General features: G+C 50.5%; 1 protein-coding gene across 1 annotated transcript in view; it reads left to right on the top strand.

The window, feature by feature from the left end:
* SRRM4 (serine/arginine repetitive matrix 4) overlaps positions 1-15,349 on the top strand; it is a 151,573-nt gene extending 136,224 nt beyond the window's left edge. The window contains exons 9-13 of the mRNA XM_044244176.1: positions 7,015-7,319; positions 11,527-11,730; positions 12,452-12,562; positions 13,151-13,291; positions 15,064-15,349. Coding sequence (XP_044100111.1) covers positions 7,015-7,319; positions 11,527-11,730; positions 12,452-12,562; positions 13,151-13,291; positions 15,064-15,349 — 1,047 coding nt within the window. The remainder of the gene's footprint in view (positions 1-7,014; positions 7,320-11,526; positions 11,731-12,451; positions 12,563-13,150; positions 13,292-15,063) is intronic.
* Positions 15,350-15,916: the final 567 nt, after the last annotated feature.

Genomic DNA, 15,916 nt, shown 5'->3' with positions numbered 1-15,916 from the left:
CACATTGGAGGGGGCCTTGGGACTAAAGGGGAAATGCTTGTTTGCTTTCTTCCAATGGCCATGAGTTTGTGAAGTAGTTTGTCCTTGGGGGAAAATAAATCTGAGATTGGCAATCCTGATCCAGAAGGGAAGACCTTGTCATGGCCTCTGGGTCTGGATGCAGTTTAATGGCTCTGGTCTCCTGGTTCCTTCCATTGGCCAAAGTCCAAGAGGCATGAAAAGGATCAAGCTGGGGAAGAGGGAGCATCCATTTTCATAGTTCTGGAAGGGAGATATGGGGCATCCAGGAGGCACTGTGTTTGTGGTTCCTTTGCAGTGGTCAGGGTCGTGGCAAACATTTAGAACAGAGGGTCACAAACTCAGAGGTCTCGGGGGCCTGGCAGTTAATAGATAGAAGCACCTGGGATCGCGGGGGGCTGGGCACCAGAAAAGCCTAAAACAGGCAGCTGCAGTTCTCTTGAGCTGATGATGAGCAGCAAGGATGTGGACCCAGCATTGTCAGACCTTCAGCACAGACTAGAAATAGAGCTGTTATGTGAAACCGCCCCATTCTGCAATGTTGGCAGTTAATTCAGATTTACTGTCAGGTGGGCTATGTACCTGGGTACATATATACTAAGTGGGCTAAAGAAAAGGTAGTTGAGACAAAATATAACTTGACCTGTCAGTTTTCCAATGGTAATCTGGGGGGGCTGAAGCAGACGCTGTTCAATTATATCCCTTCATCCTCTCTGCTTCAGGACACATGGCCAACCTCCAGCTTCTGGAAGGTGCTCTCTGGCCGGCAAAGACTGCTTTGGTTGGCCACGTGGCAGTATGAGCACCCTAGAAAACTGACACCCACTGGGTGCAGCCTCCAACCTACGAGTGGTGGGGCATTGGCGTATAAATACCCCAGCTCCCTCCTTGGTAGGATCAGTTCCTCACTGGCTCCCGGAGTGTCCTCTGGCTTCCCTCCGTGGTAGCGGGTTTGATAACACGTCTTTCATTGGCTTTTCTTCTCCCTCATCTCATTTCCCCTCTCCCCTATAGAAGTTCCTTGTCCTCTCAAATCAACTACTAGCATTCAAATTCCTGTCTTGATTTTGGAGATAATCCATATTAAGACAGATGTTTTTTGTTTTTTCCGCTCAGTAATTAAGCAGATATTACAGGGGCTGAGTTTTTATGCCAAGCTCCACAGGTAGGCCTTTGTGAAGACAGGGGAAGAAGAAGAAGACTGATATGGAGGAAGGGGCCACAGTATACCAAAGAAGAGTTTCCTGGTATGAGGGTTCCAGGTCTTAAACAGGGGCACCAGGTACCATGATTACTGGACATTGGTACTGGACAACAGTGGGTCTAGAATGACTCCTCCTATCAAGTATCTTGAGCACTGTTTTCAGCCTAGCTAGGAGGACAGGGGCAAAGGTCAGTTAATGGTTAGAAAAGAAATTCCCAGAAGATGAAGAATTCTTGAAAGATGAATTTTGAGAGGGCTATTAATCTAAATGAGGAGCAAGTAGGAGCCACATTGTCATGTCACTGAGTGGACAACTGTTGGTATCTTAGTGAGTGAGTGAGTACTTGTCTAGAAAGGACAAAAACACAGAGGCCTCTGTTGTCTGCCTATCGTGAAGGTCTCCTTTGCATTATCATGGCCGTCACACACCCCCAACACACACACACACACACACTCACGCAAACACACACACACACATTTGACCTCTGGCTCCCCTCAATACCTTTCCTCCTCTTTGCTCTGGAGAAGATGGAGTCTAAAACGAAAAGGCCATCAACCATCCAGATTTGTCTGGCCAGAGGGAACATCCTTTTCTTGCTCCTCACCTAGAAGGAGCACCTTTTTATAATCTGAACGAAGTACAGGCTGATGGCCCTGTTGTGTGCAAATGGCCAGCCCCAGCCTATATCTTAAGCTGACCTCCCAGGGTAGTAGAGAGTGGAAGGGAAGTAAGGAGACCAAGCATAGCCTGTCTCATCTGGAAGTCTTCTCAGATCTGGAGCTTCTCAGCTCAGCCTGGAACTTCAGCTGTCGAGAATGTACAGACACAGCCTCTGGGTGCTTTCTCTGAGGATGCTGGGTCTGAGGCGGGCCAGGAAGGAGAGGGAGAACAGATTGTATTCCTTCTCTCTGCCACAGGCCTGGAACTCAGTTCTAAAGGTTATCTCTTGATCACACAGACAGCCCTGAGCTGGTCTCGAGACAGCAGCCTTCAGCCAAGAATCCACCTAGTTTTTTAGAACTATTTTGAATATGATGGGGGCCAGTCCCTCCTTTAAAACCTATCAAATTCCCAAAGTTGACAGCTACCCACCTGGGCCTCACCAGGATGTGGCCACTCAGCCATCTTCACCACTGAATCAAGCTAGGATGGGCCCAGGCTTCCCAGCTCAGGCTGTGTTCATGTAGCCAGATTCAGTGAGCACTTACTCTGTGCTGGAGTAAGTGCTTGCACCAACCAACACCATGGGCCTTTAGTGAGCACTTACTCTGTGCCAGGCACTGCTGGTTACTTGGGTACAGTACTGAACTGGTCATGCGTGGCCTCTGCCTTCTACAAATTCCCACTCAGATGGAGAGACAGGCAGTAAAACAAGCAATCAGCTTGTTTTGAATAACAGTACTGTGGCACATAGAAGCCACTCTTTTTTTTTTTTCTACTGTGATCTTTTTGTGATTTCTTTCTTTTTTTTTTCCAATTTATTTATTTTCAGAAAAACAGTATTCATTATTTTTTCACCACACCCAGTGCTCCATGCAAGCTGTGCCCTCTATAATACCCACCACCTGGTATCCCAACCTCCCACCCCCCCACCACTTCAAACCCCTCAGATTGTTTTTCAGAGTCCATAGTCTCTCATGGCTCACCTCCCCTTCCAATTTACCCAAAAGCACATACCCTCCCCAATGTCCATAACCTTACCCTCCTTCTCCCAACCCCCCTCCCCCCAGCAACCCACAGTTTGTTTCGTGAGATTAAGAGTCACTTATGGTTTGTCTCCCTCCCTATCCCATCTTGTTTCATGGATTCTTCTCCTACCCATTTAAGCCCCCATGTTGCATCACCACTTCCTCATATCAGGGAGATCATATGATAGTTGTCTTTCTCCGCTTGACTTATTTCGCTAAGCATGATATGCTCTAGTTCCATCCATGTTGTCGCAAATGGCAAGATTTCGTTTCTTTTGATGGCTGCATAGTATTCCATTGTGTATATATACCACATCTTCTTGATCCATTCATCTGTTGATGGACATCTAGGTTCTTTCCACTCTTTTTTTTTTTAACTTTAATTACTTTTTTTTTTAAAGATTTTATTTATTTGACAGAGAGACATAGTGAGAGAGGGAACACAAGCAGGGGGAGTGGGAAAGGGAGAAGCAGGCTTCCTGCTGAACAGAGAGCCCAATGTGGGGCCCAATCCCAGGATCCTAAGATCATGACCTGAGCCGAAGGCAGAGGCTTAACCCACTGAGCCACCCAGGCACCCCAGAAGTCATTCATTTTTGAAAGAGTAAATGAATGAAAAATCGAATGAATGAATGAGTGAGTGGTGGAGTGTTGTGCCATCCTGACCTGGGGAATTAGAGAAGGCTTTCTAGAGGAGGTGATATGTAACCTGGAGGATGTATAAATTTAGCCATATGAAATAGAGTAATGGGGAAGAATGTTCTAGGCAGAGGAAATGGCATGTGCAAATGGTCTGGGGTTGGGAGAGTGAGATGTGGCAGCAGAACCAAGAAAATTCTAGGTTGTGGGGCCACAGTGGGGGTATGTGGAAGAGAGGAGACCTGTCAGATACTCTGGGTTGGACTGTAAAGGATATTGTCAACCATGTCGAGGAATTTCTATTCATCCAAAGAAATGGGAATTCTAAATAAGCAGGAGATGTTGGTATTTTTAGGCATGCGGTTCAACCCAAAGAGAACATTTCAGAGGACCTTTATCTCTGTTTTCTGGAAAGGATGGAAAAGCTTGGTACAACTCTCGGTGCTAATTATACAAGTTACGTGTAGATAGTGGTCACAGTCAAGGCAAGGCGTGCTGAAAGTGTGTCTGTGAGCTCAGGCTGTAGGGATGAGAGGGCACACAGGACATAGTTCCCTCTGTATCTACTAGCCTGGAAGGGCCTCACACTCATGAAATCCTTGCCTGTGGGGACGCACCGGGGCAAATGCTTTGAAATCTGTAGTCAGGGCTGGGAACAAGTCAGGGCTGGAAGGCCAGCCTGGATGCCCCCAGGTAGCGAGTCGGTTACGGATGGATAACAGAAGCCGGTACACCCACAGGCCCCTTCGTTAGACTCATCTTCCAGCCTGGCTCCCTCCAAAAAGGGCTTGCCTGATTCATTTGTGAGATACCGGCCGCCAAACCTTCACCATCCCCGAAGCAAAGATTGTCTGTGCTCGTCCCCAGGCCAAGGCCCAGTCCGAGAGCCCATCAGACCCCGTGATGCTTTCTTGTTCCTGACGGAGGTGGTAGAAATACACATGTTGCCACTGGACTCCCAGAGTGGGGGAAGATACCACATCCGTACTGCAGATGGGAAGACAAAAAGGAGGCGCTGAATGGAAACAGGGCCTTTGCAATGTTTTTAAAGAAGTCTCACTCAAAAAGACTCCACCTGAGGAATCTTCTTTTGAGGTCCCTTGTCCCAAAGCAAAGCTTGCCAGGTCACCAGGCAGAGGAAGTGGCAGCCGTGCTGAGTAGAACTTGGTAAAGCTGGACCATCACCTTGTCCGTGTGTAGAGCCTCCTGGAAGAACCCACAAAGGACATTCCGCCTCCCCGCTCTGGAAGCTGACATCCTGAGCTACCAGAGTTTGCTGTTTTCCTCGTAGCTCTGGTGTCTCTGTGTCTCGCCCTCATGACCCAATTGCTACGAAGGCAGAAATGGTTCCCTAGGAAGGCCCCAGAGTCCCACTCCTTTATGCCCAAGGTACAAGGGATAAGGGGGGGTAGGGAAGCAGGCTTTTGATGGTGAGACCTCACTAACATGCATGGGGCCCAGGGCAAGAGTAGGGAAGGTCCCCACACACTATACGTCTCAATGTTTATAAATCAAGCCAGCAAACCTAAACATGGTATGTTCTCCTGTCTTAGCAAAGATACTTTGAAAATGATCTGGAAAGTCAGGTGTGATTTTAGAATCTCACATCCCTCGGAGCAGCCAGCCACATCACGGCAGTGTGGTGGTGGTTGGGTTGCGGGGGGCGGGGGACCCTTCAAGGCCACGGCCCCTCTCTTTCTCCTCTTACCACTTGTACCAACCAACACCATGGGCCTCCCACACGTGCACATGGACGCCTCAGCCTGAACACCGAAGCTGGGTCCTCATGGGCACCCTTGGACCTGAGAGTGTGCACATCTGAAGCCTGGTGTTGTCCCCAGGAGCATAGATCCACGGATGAGCCTGCAGAGACCCTGGAAGGGGGCTCAGAGGCCATTTAAACAGAGAACTCTGGGACCTCAGAGACCCATAAGGTGGTCTCAGGGAAAGTGGTTTCCAGGCAGCGTCCTCCGGGCCCCACAGATTTCTTGCCGCATGAGGATGGTTATCTCCGGAGGAGGCCCAGGGCAGGAGTCCCTCTTGCCCGTGGCTAAATAAGCACGGTACTGTTGGCAGGGACCATGGTGACATCACAGCCGTGACACTGCTCTGAACGTTTAAAGAGAACCATCCACCGTGCTTGTGAATACACTACCGCCTTGCCAAGGGCTCGCTCACCTTCCGTTCCTCCTTCATCCATCCCAGATCAGACCTCCCCATTCCCACTCACCCCAGATGTCCCAGCCCCTCCCCACGCCCTCTGTCCCAAGCACATCCTCGCGATCTTGACACCTCCAGGGAGGCGAGCTCTAGCCCCCGCCGCATTTTCAGCCAGGGTTCCTTGATCCAACTCGGGCACCAAGGGACTCACGAGGTTAGTGTTGATGGCTTGAGGTCCCCTTGCTGAGAAAACCAAACAGAACTGATGCCTCGCCTGGTAGGAACACTGAAAAACCAAAACTCAAAGCTCAGGGCCAAGTGTGAGGGTGTGCAGAAAGGTGTGTGTTTTTTCTTGTCATTTTCGACTCTAATGATGGACTCACGTTGCCCGCTCTTCCCTTTCTCTTACACCTTACCTACCTACTAAAGGAGGAGCTCTTGCTTGGTAAGTGGATATAATCCGCAAAGACATGAGAGAATTTATTAGAAGCCACTCGAGAGCCTTAGCTACCTTCTCCAGGGGGAAAAGGACACACACAAATATCCGTAGAGAGCTTTTTTTTCGTTTGTTTTCAGTCAGACTATTTGACTTCCATTTTTTTTTGTCCCCCTTTCTTTTCCCCTTTAGTTGAAAACTACTAAAATGTCATTTTGTGACCTTGACTTTATATTTAAAAAAAAAAAAAAGAAAGAAAGAAAAGAAACTCTCTTTATTTCATTTCTTTTCCCCATGCGATATTTGTTTAGGGTTCTATTCAGGGAACTTTTTCTTTAAAAAAAAAAAAAGTCAAATTCGTTGAGGATTTGGTTGAAGTTTAAAATTTTGGCTTTATCTCTCTTTTTTTTTTAAGTTAAAAGATATATGTTTTTCATGCCCATTGTCCCATTTCTTTTCCCCTCCCCCTTCCTTTATTTTTATTATTGTTTTAGGTTAAGGGTGTGACACACCCCCTTTCGATTGAGTTGTCACTTTTGTTTGAGTTAACTCATTAGAAATTAAATTTTATATAATTTCCTTTTTCTTTGGTTTAATCTGGATCGCATGCTTTTTCTCTGCATGATACCTAAATCTTCCAGTTATTCTAGCAGGGGGTAAAAAAAAAAAATATCTCCTTTCTGTGGAATTCTTTCAGGAATTTGTGCTTTTGTTTTTTTTTTGGCGTCTCTCTTTCCTCTTCTCTCTCTCTCTCTCTCTCTCTTTCCTTTCGTTACAGTGCATCATGACGGTAAACATTTCTTGGTTATTTAGACACAGAGCACAGGCCCAGCAATCAGCAGTGTCCAACGGGTGTTTTTGCTTTCAGATCACTGGGTCGGGGTCTGCAGCTGACCTCTTTACCAAAACAGCCAGCCCGCTCACCACCTCCCGAGGACGCTCCCAGGAGTACGACTCCGGCAATGACACTTCTTCACCACCCTCCACGCAAATCAGCTCAGCCAGGTCACGAGGTCAAGAGAAGGGGAGCCCCAGTGGGGGTCTCACCAAGAGCCAGGAGCTCCACTGTGGCAACACCTCGGATTCAGGGAACTCCTTCACCACCTCCTCACCCCAGAACAAGGGGGCCACTTTGGAGAATCTCTCCCCCACCAGCAGGGGCAGAGAGTCAAGGTCAGTGTACCTGGGCTAGAGGAAGGGGTGGGGCGGGAGGGGGGGATCTGTCTTAGCTCGACCATCTTAGTCTCTCACCTTAGCCCTGTACCCACCCACTTCCCACCTGGAACCCAGAAGGCTTTGATTTGCAAGAGAGAGAAAACCCAAAGTGGCATAATTTGGGGGATTAAAAAAAAATCCAAGGGTGTCAGCTTTAGCTACTGCTGGATCCAGGCTCAAAAATGCATCATTGAGAATCTGCCTTCTCCATTCCATCTCTCATCTCTGCTTCCCTCTCTGTTGGCTTCATTCTCAAGCAGACCCTCCCAAAACTTGAGCACATAGGCCAACAGCATTCACACATGCTAACCTTTCTATCTGTTCAGTCAGCCAGTGGACAGAGGATGCCCCTTTCCCAAAAATTGAAGCAAAATACCAGGGTGGAGTCTCATGGTTTGTTCTTGGCCCATCTGGGGTCACTTGTCCACCCTTGGGCCAATCACTGTGGCCCAGGAGATGTTGTGCTCTTGGCAACAATTTGTCACACACTACTCAGGGTTTATGAGTAGCCTTCCCACTTACACAAAACTTGGGGGAAGTCCGGTTCTCGGAAGGAAAAGTCAGGGTACTGATATCAGGAAGGATGGAGATGGGCAGGCAAAAACAAATGTCCATTTTACCAGTAATCTCAGGAGAAAGTATTAACATTGAATTCCTTTAAAGTCGCTGTAATCTCAGGAGAAAGTATTAACATTGAATTCCTTTAAAGTCGCTGTCATGTAAAAACATTCAGATGCATTGAAACCTTGTGTCAGCACAAAAGCCTGCTCCTGGATGTTTGCAGCAGCTTTGTTCATAATTGCCCAGACTTAGAACCACCTCCGACATCCTTCAGTAGGTGAATAAACTGCAGTACATGCAGAAGAGGGGAATACTATTCAGCGCTAAAAATAAATGAGCCGTCGAGCCATGAAAAGACATGGCGGAAATTTAAATGAGTGAAAGAAACCAGCCTGAAGGCTACATACGGTACGAGTCCAACTCTGTGACATTGTGGAAAAGGCAGAACTAAGGAGACAGCAAGCCGATTCGCGGGTAGAGAGACGCAGAGAGGGCAGTGGGTAGAGGGGGTTGAGGAGGACGCTGTGAGGGTGGATACATAGTTGCCATTTGTCAAAATCCACTGGGTTCACAGGAATGAGTGGCTCATGGAAACCACGGACTCCTGGGCGATGATGTCTCACTGATGGTAACATTTCCCTCTCATGAGAGATGTGGAGAGTAGAACAGCGGAGGACAGAGGGTTCCCATACACCTGCAGCGTGTGTGCGTGTATCTTCACCCGCTGGTCAGATGCAGTTTTCCTGCAGAGAACCTTCCATGCGGTGGCTGACAAGCCAGTTGTAAACTCTACTTCATTACCCCCTTACCGTCTCATTCAAGGAATCACAGCAAAATGCTAAGCGCTGAGGCTAATGTCACAATTACAGCAAGTAGAAATCGCTGATCATTGACTCTGATCATTCATTCGGCTACTTATCCCTCCCCTGGTTATCAGGCACCTCCTAGAAGCCAGCCACTCAGCCTGGTGCTGGAGAAATGAATGGCACCATCCTTTTCCCCAGGAGCGTATAAGGAGGCAGATGCAGGGGGCGGCGAGGGGGCGGGGGGGTTGTTGAGGGTGGAAGAGATTTCCTGGTGCCTTCCACCATGCTAACAGTGGGGTCTTCTTTCTTCTGGGGGGTGGGAGTCTGCTTTTTCCAAAGTGGCCACGATGTCAGAATGATAAGCAAAGCCTTAGCAGAGAAACAGTTAATGGCTTCTTCAAGGACAGAGCGCCCTTTGTCCCCAACACGTAGCCCACTTCAGTTCTGGAAGAACAACCTGGCATCCACACGGAGCCTCTGGTTTGTCTGCCTTGGCATGTGCCCGGCCTTGGTTCACACCCAAGCCTGCCTGGGAGCCCAGGGTTGGGTCAGAGCAAATGTCAGTGTTTCCCAGAACAGGCAGTGATATTCCCAGATGAGACAGGGAAGACAGGGGTCTACTTAACATTCTCTAGGGCAGAAAATGACAAAAACAAGAAAAAGAGCCAGGAGAGCAATAGTAATAACAACTGATGATGATAATGCCTGCTAGTGTGTGCCGAGCCCTGACTATAGGCTAGGTGCCATGCCAAGTGCTTGCCAAGGATCATCTTCCTTAATCCTCATAGAACCTTTATGGTAAGTATTATCAGAGACCTTTTTGTAGCTGGTGGGGAAACTGAGACTCAGAGTATTTAAGAAACTCAGAATCGGGGTGCCTGGGTGGCTCAGTCATTGAGTGTCTATCTTCAGCTCAGGTCATGATCCCAGGGTCCTGGGATCGAGCTCCGCATTGGGCTCTCTGCTCAGCGGGAGGCCTGCTTCTCCCTCTCCCATTCCCCCTGCTTGTGTTCCCTCTCTCACTGTGTCTCTCTCTGTTGAATAAATAAAATCTTTAAAAAAAAAAAAAAAAACACCCTCAGGATCAGAAGGGCCAACGCCAGGATTCAAACACAGATCTGTCACAGCACTGAAGCTAAAGCCTGAGTGGCGTTTGGCGGTTCCCTGCTTCATCTGATCTCTACGGACAGCCAGATTAAATCGTTTAGACCCAGCCTTTCATTTTGAAATATAAATGATCTCTAAATTCATGACTATTTATGTCATGTCAGCAGTGAGCAGAGGGCTGAATGGAAGAGACATCATCAGCTCTAAATCCAGGGAAACTTCGACAGTGAAGGAGGGGTACTGGTGGGGTGACGGGGCATGGGCTTTGAAGTGGGACGGATCAGGGTTTGAGACTCTGGGTGGCCTTGAGGAAGTAACTAACGGTTCTGTGTCTTCCCTGTAAATTGAGGAGAATAGTGCCAGTCTCCTAAGTGTTGGTGGGAGGACCATACAAGACGATGCTTGTGAAGCCCTCAGGACACTAAGAGGCTCAAAGGTTTATTTCAGAGCCATTTTCATGAGCTAGGACCGATGTATCAGGCTCTGTCCGAGGTGCTGGGATAGAGTATCCAGAGACATGAGTCCTCTCCCCCAAGTAGCTCAGTGACAGGGGAGGAAGAGGCAACTGAGTCCTTCTAGGGACAGCGGATGCATAGAGGCTGGGGGCTGTGGTAACACAATGAGGGTCACCCAGCTAGATTCAGGGACATGTCAAGGAAGGCCTCCCAGAAAAGGTGAGGTCAAACTAAAGCCTGAACCATGAGTAGTTATTGTCAGGTGAGGAGGAGAGGGAAGAGGGTTCCAGCCAGTAGGAACATTCTAAGGCCTGGAGACAGGGAAGGAACAGGGATATTCCAGGAGGAACAAGTAGTCCATTATGACTGGTGTCAAGAGAGGAAAGTGCCAAGAGCTGAGATTAGAGGGGTGCGCAGGGGCCAGATCGTCATGAGCCCCTGCGTACCATATAAACGTGATCCGGCCCAAACCAAATGAATATGCCCTTACTGAGAACCCAGTAGAAGCTTCGCATGGCCCAGGCAGGGGGGAACACAGAAAACAGGAACCTGTCTTTGGGTGATTTTGAGCAAGCCTTCACTCTTCTGAGTCTCAATTCCCCCATCTGCAAAATGGGCTACATCAAAGTTTCCCAAATTTAAACCACCTGTATGGCCCTTTCTTGATTTTAGCCCTATCCCTGTACTACTGGTACCCTTCCTTTAATAAACTCATTTTTTTAATATAAGGAAACTTATATTAAAACTCATCCTAAATAGAAAGCACCTGCAAAATACATGATTTACATATGAAAATACATAAAGACAGTGTATTTAATTCTGGTGAGCAACAGCTGCCTGCCCAAGGTGCCAAGTCTGGGAGATTGCCAGTGTTACAGAGATGGTGGAAACGCAGTAGTACCCAACCAGGGGTTTCTCATTCACGTAATCAGAAGGACCAGAAAAGACTCAAAGGGAGTAAGTCTCTATGTGATTTGGTGTAATTTACCATTATGCCTACACCCACTGTCCTAAAATGCTCTGAAGTGCCCCCCGTAGGATGCGTTCCCCTCTGTCCCTATTCCTCTGACACCTGTGGCCTGGAATGTTCCCAGAGGCAGTAAGATGGGAGCAGGTGGAAAGGGGTTTCTGAGAGTACCACAGCCTCGGCGAAGGTAGGGAGAAGAGTATCAGCTCCAGATGCCTCCAGACCAGCGGGCAGGCCATTGCTAACTAGCATTCTCCCCACATCTGCAGAGGATTTCAGTCGCCGTGTCTGGAGTGTGCAGAGGTGAAGAAGTCCAGCCTGGTCCCATCCACAGACCGGAGTTCCCCCATGAGAGGGTGCTCCCGCAGCCCCTCCTATGCCAGCACCCGCTCTTCCAGCCACTCCTCCCGATCCCCAATCCCCAGAGCCTCCCCCAGGTACACCCGAAGCCGGTCCACCTCATCCAGAAAAAGGTGAGTGCCATTTTGACCTCATTCTGCAGCACTTTCCTCCTTAGGGAACTAGTTTCCAGAACTGGAGATGTCCTTTGGCCCTTGGGGGAAAGGAGTCGGACAGACTTGAGTTTGAATGCCAGCTACACCCATTCCTAGCTGGTGGCCTTGGGCCTCAGATAACCTCTCCAAGCCTCAGTTTCCTTATCTGCGCAGTGAAAACATTCCCCTCTCTGCCTCGCTTTCCCTGTCTGTGGAGTGGGATTGATAATAGTACCTAATGCTGGATGTGTTGAGGATTCAGTGAGGTTATGCACACAAAGCTAGTTCAGTGTCTGACACGTAATAAAATACTTACCTAACATTTCCTGTGTGCTGCCTCTGGGAGGTGTGTGACTGACCCTAATTTACTCATTTACAACTCTACAGGGTAAGTACAATTATTTACTCCCATTTTATAGATGAGAAAACAAGGCCCAAGAAGTGAAATCACCTGTTCAAGGTAACACAGCTAATAAGTGGCCTTAGATGGAAGGAACTCAATAAAAAGAAGTTGTCCAAATTATTATCAGTCCCCACAAAGAGAGGGAATTTCATTCCCGGGAAAGGACCAGATTCCTCAGCCTGGCATCCCGAAAAAGAAAGGTCTCCCTCAGGGGACCGGCTGAATATAGCCCTACACATCCGGGACGACCCTGGCTAAGCCCAGCAGGCCCCTCAGGGACTGTTTACTTTCCCGAAGGTCCTACTCGCGCTCTTCCAGCTACTCCTCCAAGTCCGGCAAGAGGAGCCCACCCAGCAGAAGCTCCCGCTCGCGCCGCAGCCCCAGCTACTCCCGGTACAGCCCCAGCAGGTACGGCCCCGCCCCCAAACAGGCCCCGCCTCCCAGGCCCCCTGCAGCGTTGCCCGAGTTGGGGGGGCGGGGAGACGACCCAGCATCCTTGTAGTTCTGTCTCTGCTGGAGTGGATATGTTTGGCGCCACCACACTTATCCTTGAATCCTAATATACCTACCCCCCCCCGTACTGAGCAGCCAGCCCACCCCAGAATTCCCAACCCCCGCCCTCAACCTCTTCACACACCTAGTACTACCCTCCATCCCCATACTCAGAGCGCCCCGTTCTCACGCATGCACCCTCTTTTTTTTTCTTTACTCCAAAAGGGTAACACCAGGGCCCTTTTGACGTTCACATCCTCACTCCGCAGCACCCGCGCCCCTGTAATGCCCACCCTCGAAGACTCACCCCGGGCACACGTCCGCCCTCCCCACAGTACTGAACCACAGCCCTGTCCTCTTCCCTCCCGCATTCCCTGGGGCCCCGGGAGGAAACTTGACCTTTCCGAGGGGGGTGCTGGGCACAGGTGAGAGGAAGTGAGTGCCCCTGGCTCATACTGGAAAGCCAGCCCCAGCTTCCCCTAACCCCCCGCCCCATCCCTTCAGGGAGCGGGACCCCAAGTACAACGAGAAGGAGTCGCAGCAGCGGGAGCGCGAGCGAGCGCGAAGGAGACGGCGGTCCTACTCTCCCATGCGGAAGCGCCGGAGAGACTCCCCGAGCCACCTGGAGGCGCGGAGGATAACCAGGTGAGGCCAAGAAGGCCAGGGGTGCCCAGGTTCACCCTCACCCACACCCCTCCCACCCACTGAGGCCCCGGGTTCTCCCCGTGTCCCCTTGGAGCTGGATTTCAGGATTGTGGGAGCTCAGACAGACTGTGTGGGCCCTGCTGGGGGTGGGGGCTCCAGGGCGGGGCTAGGATGGGTGCCTGGGACAAGGGTGGGGCCGGCCTGAGGAATCCAGTAGGCCCAGGGGCTGTGGCCCGGGTCTACCGAGGGGGCTGGGAAGTGGGAACTCGCGTCCAGGCAAGGGGGTGGGGCCAAAGCAATGGGGCGGGGCCTTTGCCTGGGGGTGGAGCCGGCCAGTGGAGACAGATTGCTCAGACCCGCAAGTCCACTTTATTTTTTTTTTTTTCCCAATTTATTTATTTTCAGAAAAACAGTATTCATTATTTTTTCACCACACCCAGACCCGCAAGTCCACTTTAATAGCCCTTGATCACACCTTGCACCAAGTGTTGGGGGGGAGGGGGACAAGAAGGATCGTTTAGATGACAAAAGGACTTAGAGGTAGCCCTGGTTGGTGAGGGAGAAAGCGCTCTTTCTGGAGTGGAATCCCGGCAGTGCCACTTTCCAGGTAAGCTGGGAAAGTCTCTTCACCTCCCAGATCCTCAGTTCTCACCCATGTAATATGGAAGGAAATAACTCCCAGGAGTGTCATGACGATGAAATGCACGGGGGAAACAGATGGGAACCCACTTTGTAAACTGAAATGCAGAACACTAGAACCTTCAGGGTGCCCTTGTTACAGACTGGATGGTCAGACTAGGTGGATAAGGTTTCCTACAACAGGTAAGGTCTTAGATGGAAAAGCCCTAGAAAAGAAGCCTGAGGTCTGAGTGGACACATATTTCTCAGGCCTTGAAAGCAGGAAGAATGGCTGAGTCCTGCTCTAAAATTGGCTCCTGACAATCAATTGGGCTCTTCCTTCTGGCCTCTAAGCGTCAGCAACTCCATCCAGAAACTCACAGGACTGGGGCTGGGGTGCCCTACTGTCTCCTCCCTAGAGATGACCTGGAGGAGGAAAAAGCACTTGTGCCCCAGACAATGAGATAGGGGTCATAGCAGCACCTTCTCAGATATCCCACAGAACACCCTGGCACACAGGAAGTCCTAACCCACTGCATTGACCAGAGGTGTCCTTCGGGTTGATTCTGAGGAAGGCTGAGCTAAAGTGGCATTGTAAAAGGCTCTCGTTTCCTTAGTCAACCTCAAATTGTCCATCTTAATGAACCCACTCAGGGTTTCCCAAACTTCTGTCACCCAGCAGCATCTGAGCACTTTTGACTTGTCTGTTTAGTAGGTGTACTGTAGTTTACTTAATTTTCTTTAAATAGATATGCTCTTTCTTAGAGGTCCATACCTTTAATTCAAAAGGAATACACCACAGTATACTATATGGAAAATCAGCCTGTTTACCATAAATAGAAGGTTCTAATAAAAGTAAAAATAGCAAAACAAAACTGCTATTAAAGTCTAGATGTAGATCCTGTTGCCAGCTAGAGGCCCCACGCCCCAGGCTTGCTTTGTTAAGAGAGATCGGTGACTTCCCCAGACACCAGCACGAGGCTGAGACCGTCCAGGGGACAGTCACAGGGCAGGACGAGGAGCATAAAAGGAGGGTTCCCCCAAGGGCCTGGGAAGTGGAAGGATCCCACTTTCCCCAGGGAGCCGGTGGGCGCTCTCTGGCCTGGGGCTGGGCGGAGTCTGGTCCTCCAGCGCCCCCTGTCTGCTCTCCGCAGCGCCCGGAAGCGCCCCATCCCCTACTACCGGCCCAGCCCCTCTTCGTCCAGCAGCCTCAGCAGCACCTCCTCCTGGTACAGCAGCAGCAGCAGCCGCTCGGCCAGCCGCAGCTACTCCCGGAGCCGGAGCCGCAGCCACAGCCGGACCCGCAGCCGCAGCCGCAGCCGCAGTCGCAGCCGGACCCGCACAAGCAGCAGCTCCAGCTCCCGCAGCCCCAGCCTGGGCTCCCGGAGCCGGAGCCGCAGCTACAGCTCAGCGGAAAGCTACTCCAGCACGAGGCGCTAAGCAAGAGCCCTCCCCTGAGTCAGCTGCTGGCGGGAGGGCCCCCTGCACTCTGCCAGCCTGTCCCCCTCCCTGCCCACCCTGCCTTCTCCTCGGTGATGGACCTTGAGGGTTCCTGGACCCTGTCCTTCCTGCTCTCCTAGGGAGGAAGAAACGAGGGTACGGGGCCTTCTGCCTCTTTGTCAAGCTGCTAGGGTCCGCCGCCAGCACCACCCTGGGGCTCAGTTCGGGCCTGGGTGAAAGGAGAGAACCACCCTCTGTTGGCACCAAAAACCTCAAGGTTTTGTTAGAAGAAAAAGGCCTGTGACTCCAGTGTTTGGCCCTGGCCAGGAAGAGTTCTGCGCACCCACTGCTCCCAGGCGGCCTAGGGAAGGCTGGCGTCACACCTGCCCTCATTTTCCCCTCACTCAGCCTCTTGATGTGCGCGTGTGGACCCTCGGGGAGTGAGAGGAGAGGAAACGGAAGGCTGTCAGGCTTTTCACCTCCCAGGCAGGCCGGAGCAAAGGCTAGAAGGCTGTGGGCATGGCGGGAGAGGAGGAGGCTATCTGAGTAGGGATTGTGGATGTTTCA

This window comes from Neovison vison, chromosome 3 (assembly GCF_020171115.1).
Source record: "Neovison vison isolate M4711 chromosome 3, ASM_NN_V1, whole genome shotgun sequence".
NCBI lineage: Eukaryota > Metazoa > Chordata > Mammalia > Carnivora > Mustelidae > Neogale > Neogale vison.
This window is presented reverse-complemented; position numbering and strand designations above follow the sequence as displayed.